The sequence below is a fragment of the Lygodium microphyllum genome, chromosome 1, assembly GCF_053477565.2.
Source record: "Lygodium microphyllum isolate KBCC chromosome 1, Lygodium_microphyllum_v1.1.10, whole genome shotgun sequence".
NCBI classification, from domain to species: Eukaryota; Viridiplantae; Streptophyta; class Polypodiopsida; order Schizaeales; family Lygodiaceae; genus Lygodium; species Lygodium microphyllum.
The window spans coordinates 144,611,832-144,618,225 of record NC_141135.1 but is presented as its reverse complement, the minus strand read 5'-3'; the positions used below and the strand labels follow the sequence as shown (position 1 = coordinate 144,618,225).

General features: G+C 48.5%; 1 protein-coding gene across 1 annotated transcript; it reads right to left on the bottom strand.

Moving 5' to 3' along the window:
* Positions 1-455: 455 nt before the first annotated feature.
* Positions 456-6,092, bottom strand: LOC148041775 (endoglucanase 9-like). Its single transcript, XM_087682338.1, has 6 exons — positions 5,552-6,092; positions 4,887-5,182; positions 2,576-3,025; positions 2,208-2,343; positions 1,945-2,117; positions 456-1,403 (listed from the first exon to the last, which is right to left on the bottom strand). The coding sequence occupies exons 1-6, from the start codon at positions 5,916-5,918 to the stop codon at positions 1,002-1,004; spliced, it is 1,824 nt and encodes a 607-aa protein (XP_087538464.1). The 5' UTR covers positions 5,919-6,092; the 3' UTR covers positions 456-1,001.
* Positions 6,093-6,394: the final 302 nt, after the last annotated feature.

Genomic DNA, 6,394 nt, shown 5'->3' with positions numbered 1-6,394 from the left:
ATGAGCATTGCAACAATATACATGCTAGTCGACAAGACACCCTATCAAGAAGCTAATAGAGGGAGCTAGTCGGTTACATGTGGGAACTTTGTCCCTAGCACTAAATGTGTGCTTATATGTGAGCTTCCTTGTCACCTTGGCCAAGGGAGGGCAGTGCTCACACACCAACACATGAGAGAGCCAAACACATGAACAAAGAGTGTGTGCTTCTTTGTGTTTGCACCTATGTGGACTTGATCTTTTATGTAGCCAACAAGTCAATTTTTGTACATTCATATGGCTTTATGAGAGCAAAGATTCAACAACGAACTTGGGCTGAATAAATGAGAACAAAAAGTTTGAATTAGTAATACACTAAGAATATCATCAAAGTTATTTGAGCTTTCTTTAATGTAGACTTCAAGAAGGTGCTCGTTTGTTTTGACGAGACTGTCACACATAATGGCTCCAGCCTCTCACGTATTGGCTTAAGCATTAGAAGAGAGAGCAAATCCATGTCGATACTATTATCACAACTGCAAACGAATGTCGATGACAAACTTTACATTGGTAAAACTGAAATTCATGAGGAATCCAATGCTTCTTTTCAAAACTGGGGCACCAAATGAATGTGAGAGGTCCTCTGTTTGTCGAGTCGGGCAGGACGTGTCTCGTCTCGTAACTGCAATAACTGATTTCTTTACAACAAAAGCCTGCTCAGTGCTTATCTTTAGAAAATTTCTAATAAAGAAGAAACAAATTGTCAAATATGTAACAAGGAGAGGAGGGCCGTGAGTTCGAATCCGAGGGAGGAAGGTGTCGCTTTTCCTTGGTGGTTCCTTTTTTTTTCTTTTTCCTTTTCTGTTGGGTGGGTGGCTGGGTTCTTCGCCACGAAGCTTTTCTTTGGTTCTCTCGCTTTTCTCTTTTGCTTTTGCTTTGGGTGGGTGGCACGACCGAGCACTCTGCTAGACTTTCAGGAGTGTGTGTATGGCAAGTAAAAGTGGAGGTAGGCGGGGGGGGGATTAAGGCTTCCAAGGGGCTGGAGGGGGTGGAGCCGGGGGAAAGAGAGGAGGGAGGGCGGAGAAGAGCGTGTTGGAATCGATGATGCCCGTGTCGCCGCCCGAGAGCGCCACCAAGGCGGCCGATAACAACGCATTGCCCGCAATAGTGGGCTCCGTGAAGTTATAGTTACTCCTCACATCCGCAAAGCGGTCCTTGCTGTCCGGGCCCGCCACCATGGCCCCCACCAGCACATGCGGGTTGGGCGACTTGGTGTCCCTGTACCTTATTGCCGTGGTGCACCCCTTCGAGCTGACGCGGCTGGGTATGGATGCTGCTCGATGGTGCACGTGCGTCGGGTACTTCTTGCCGTACCCCACCACATAGCTCATCTTGTTGGGATTGTTGCCCAGTATGTAATCAATCTGCACATTGCATTCTCTACAACGTCAAAAGAATGTGAATTCGCGAACAACTTAATCCTGGTTGTAACTACTAACGATAACGATGATAATCACAAGGTTTTCAAAAGAAGAATGATTCGCAACGCATCTATGGACCTAACTTTTGGTTTTCACTATACCATTAACCAATCAATCTTCACTTGATAAGAGCGCTGGAGTCTGGACCTTAAAGGCTTAGCACGCAAAGTTGATAGCTCAAACCGGCAATTAGCCACGGCCCACGGCAACCCAAAAGAACCCACCTTTGGACTGTGCGCCCAGAAATGGCGTTTTCCGGAATGAGATACCTTCATGTGCTAGGCACGCAACGTTAGGCCGGTTAACAGGATGTGCTACATTTCCAACAATAAGGCCACCTACCTCCTTAACCACATGACATAGGAAACGTTAACTACCTAGTACCAACCGCATAGCACTTTTGCCCTTTTTCCAAACGCTAACTTTACTTTCCACTGTCCAACTAGAAAAAGCAGAGATTGCTTGGTCGATTGATGATACCAACCTGTGACCTCGAGAAATCACGCAGTACTTTGGAAGTGAGGAAGGTAGGCCCACAGTAAAACCCTGGCACGTCGGCCATCGTGAGGTAATCCGCATAGATCGCCGCCAAAAACGCTGCGCCCGCCACGTACTGCAGCGGGGCTGGCCGCCCTCGATTCAGCTGGACCAGGCCTCCTGCATTAAAATGCATAGCTTTCTTCGTCACTTGTATTCTTACAATCGTCCTTTGCTTGTGGTTTTCTTTAAATTCAAACAGTTATTTACCTTTGGTCACATTGAACGCCTTGAATTGCGGCAAGTATGAGCACATGGCGATCTCACTCTGATTGCTGTAGAGCCGTAACACATCCTCGTAAGGGTATCCGGGGTTCATCATCAGGCGCAGTCGTGTTAGAATGACCTGCAAGGCAATCATTTAAAAAGCATTCGACCTTTAGCAAAGATCATAAACAAAGGCAAATAATGAGGTAACCTGGTACTCCATGCATGGGAGCCTTGTAGAGCTCGGGGGTCCTTATCATTGATCAATCAATTAATTCATGTTTATGTTATGTTATATGTTATGTTCCGTTAAAGGTAGGTAAGGTATGGTGAATGTGTGTGAGTGTGCATGTGTGTGTGTGTGTGTGTACCTGGGCCCCGGGGAGCTTGTTGTCCCAACTGAAGACGCGGAGGTCGAGGGGGGCGAAAACGCCGTTGGCGTGCTTGGCGAGCTGGAGGTTGGTGGCGAGGAGGAGGTAGGAGGAGTTGCCGGTGGCGTAGTACATCCAGGCGCCCGCCCACACGTACTCGTCCCAGTAGCTGGTGGAGTTGTAGAAGTTGGCGGCGTCCGTGACGGCAACGCTGTAGCGCCCCCGCGGGCCCCGCGCAAATGTCCACAGCAGCGCCGCCCCCTTCACCAGCTCCTCCGAGTACGCCCGGCTGTCCTTGAACACGATCGACGCCGCCGCCAGCGCCGCCGCCATCTCCGCCGCCAGGTCCGAGCACGCCCCGCACGTCATCGCCGGCCGCTGGTAGTCCATGTCCTCCGGCCGCTCCCAGCACGAGTGGTCGTTGGGGTTCTCGCCCGCCCCCTCCCCAACCTGCGCCCCGCCCCAACCCAACAAAAACAACAACAATTAGGATATTTGAAATTAAAAAGAAAAAGTGTATAATACTAAAAAAACGCAAAATTCTTTGCCAGCTAGCAGCGTTTTGCGTGACGTGACGGCTTCTTTAAACTTGCACGCGTGACGCAAGCTCTTCACACTTTCGTAGCTGCCACACCAGGGACTTCACTGCTAGTAAGCCACACAGTGCACACCTCAAGAGTATCAGTTTCTTTATTTATTGTTAGCAGCCACCACTAATGCACTTGGCACCGTTAGTGTCGTTTTGAAGTTCACGAGGTTACGAGTCCAGGCTCCCCTCTTCCTCTCTCGCCTCTTCGAGCGTTGTTAAACATTACTAAAATGAAAGCAGGAGTTGATAAGTGTTGCAACTTGCCAATCCAAGTACTTCGTGGCAAAGCGAACTCACTTAACCACGCTTACAAGTTAGGAAATATTCTTGTTGGAAAACCCCGGCAATGGGAAGCCAAATGACTAATAGCACTTCCTTGTGTGTATAGAATAGTGTTCTATTTTTATGCCATTGATTTTAACCTCCTCCCTCTCTACTAATGTTCTCGTTGTACTATTCACCTTTAAATCTCTTAGAAAGATCTCTTACTTTTCTTTTTTGTTTGCTTTTAGAAGCATAAGTGCAACTCATACTACACCATATGAAATGCTAACCATATAAGAACTTTGACTTGCACATTTTTGCACACTTCTTTTATAATATACAAAAAACCCCTTGATTTCATCTAACTAGTCACTTTATTGACGGAGTAATCAATTTAGTCTTTTGATGCTGAATTTCACAACTTATGATTTGTAATTGGCCTCTCAACTATTTATAAATCCATCTTTTACCAAGGTGAAGTGTGTCATAATCTCTCTTAGAAGGAGACATACAATGCATATAGACCTACGTGGGACAACCACTTTTGATACTTGGTTAGATTACTTCTTGGCACATGCCCCTATCAAAACTTATTGTTGTTGCATACTAAAAGTAACTACTAGATGCCAAAGAAACCACCAAAAGATACAAGTCTTCTAACATTGGGCAAGAAGAGCACCTCAACAATATTGCACTTTTTAACAAAATCTCTAAGTGCAAGTTAGTGCAATGTGAGGAAAAAAGCTTGTCAGAGGATGAAGCAAAAACAAAGCACTCCATCATATCGACTTCAAAAAATGTGTTATTACTTTTATACAATTTTGGGATGAGACCTATGTATAAATCCATTGACCAATCTCATGAAATAATGCATGTGAACCCTAACCCCACGAGTCGCTTGTACTTGATGTGTGTGCTCATTGCTAAGTCCAATACATGGGCCAAGTGTTGATAATCAACATATGAGATGGCAATTGATAATGTTGCAAGTCTTTGGGTCTTTCAATCATGAATGCAAAATTTCCATATATATTACTCCCTAGTGAGTCGTTGGCAAATCTATGCCACACAGGTTCTCCCAATTGCCTGCTCAAACCATAGTACCTCGAGAGTGGTTCAAGAAAAGACTGCGGGAAATATAAACCACAGAGGTCATTGTGGAGGCAGGCTTTCAGCTCGTTTAAAGTTTCCTAGTTGACACGTCCATGAACAAGCCCCGGTAAGCGACCACAAATTGCAGGGGCTCATTCTTACAAAAGGCAAGATCACCATTGAAAATAATCGCGTTGAACTCCCTCAGGTTCAGAGACATTCTTAGAACAGCGGTAGGAATGGTTTAGAACGTGTTATGGATTGATGATTCATCAGAATTTCAAACGAAGAGATCCAACGAGCTAATATGCGGTGAGACCGCGGGGGGGCGCAGAGAGAGAGAGAGAGAGAGAGAGGGGGGCTAACCTGCGCATAGACCTGCGAGATACTGTCGGCGCTCTTGTTGAAGGTCTTGAGGATGTAGTCGGATCCCCACTTGATGAGGTCCTTGACGTGGCCGAGCTCCCCCATGGCCTCATACTTGGCGCTGTACTCGATGACGCTCCAGCTCAGCACCGTCACCATGTAGGCGCCCGGGAACCCAAACTTGATGTTGTCTCCGGCGTCGTAGTAGCCCCCCGCCAGGTCAGCGTCCGGCGCCCCGTCCTGGACGGCTGAGCTGGCGCGCCACGAAACGTTGTTACTCTTGGGGAGCTTGCCAGCTGGCAGACACGTCAGCAAATCAAGAGAAGCTCAATCAAGGGGAAGGGAAGGGCAGGGCAGGTAAGATGCAAATCTTATCCCGATCTCACATCATGCATCCTAATTATTAATACGCCAGATCCAGTGATCAAATCGCATCATTAACAACCCTAATCGCACAACATTAGTCCCTTGCCTCGACTAAAGCAAGCTTCTTGTGGAATAGACCAGATCCAATGCCGTCATCGTCATCATATCAGCACCACGTCATTAACCAAAATCATGAGACAACATTGCCGCTGGCTGCTCTTAGATTATCAAACAGACATATGGACAATAAATCGCACGACATCAATAATTTTCTCTGCACGAGAAGCTAAGCCTCTTACATTTTTGCGCGTTGAAGAACATGAGGACCTTGTGGAGGGCCTGTGTGTAGCTGTCCTCCGGGGGAGGGGGGGCCTTGTGACGCGGCACGAGCTTCACCACCATGACGATGAAGCCCGTGATGAGAATGGCGCCCAGCAGCGCCCAGGCGAAGTTCTTGAGGAGCTTGCGGCTGCAGACGACGCAGCCCAGGTCCACGTACTGCTTCTTCTTCTTCTGGTCCGACGGGCCCAGGAGCCAGCTCTGCTGCGTCTCCTCCAGCTTCTGCAGGGACGCCCGGTCGAGATCCATGTTCCTGCTGCGGTCATCGTCCGTGGCAGAGTCCATGGAGACGTCGAAGGACCCGCCCCACGCATTGTGAGTGTGCATCTTTGCCAAGAAACGCGATAGGCCTGCCCGAGAGAGAAAAGGAAGGGGAGCAGAGAGAAGCCCGGGCTTCCGAGAGACGGAAGCGAGATCGCGAGCGAGAGAGAGAGAGAGAGGCTTCGACTCCTCTCGGCGATGATGAATGTATGAGACTAACGGTGATTATGCTTTGGTTCGAAAGAGAGAGAGAGAGAAGCAAGCGCAGATTGCTTTTGGTTGGCCGGTGACACGTCAGCAATCTGGGCCTCCCCCTCGAAACAGACACTCTAACTTACGTAGCGACTCCCCACCAACCCTTTTTTGTGACCACCGGCTTCGCCGGTGACGATGACGTGCCATCGTGCTCTTGTTGACCGGTCACAGCCCGCGGCTCCACACACGCTCTCTCCCCGAGTCCCCCAACGGCCCACGGGCCACCTCTCTGTCTCAAGACGTTGCAACGCCTTTCGACTTGGCCAGGTATCATCCACCTAGGCCTA

Coding starts and splice junctions, on each gene's coding strand:
- LOC148041775 (XM_087682338.1), bottom strand. CDS start 5,918: ATGCACACTCACAATGCGTGGGGCGGGTCCTTCGACGTCTCCATGGAC. Junction 3,026..4,886: donor TCTCGCAGGTCTATGCGCAG/GTTAGCCCCCCT, acceptor GGCGGGGCGCAG/GTTGGGGAGGGGGCGGGCGA. Junction 2,344..2,575: donor ACAAGCTCCCCGGGGCCCAG/GTACACACACAC, acceptor ATTGCCTTGCAG/GTCATTCTAACACGACTGCG.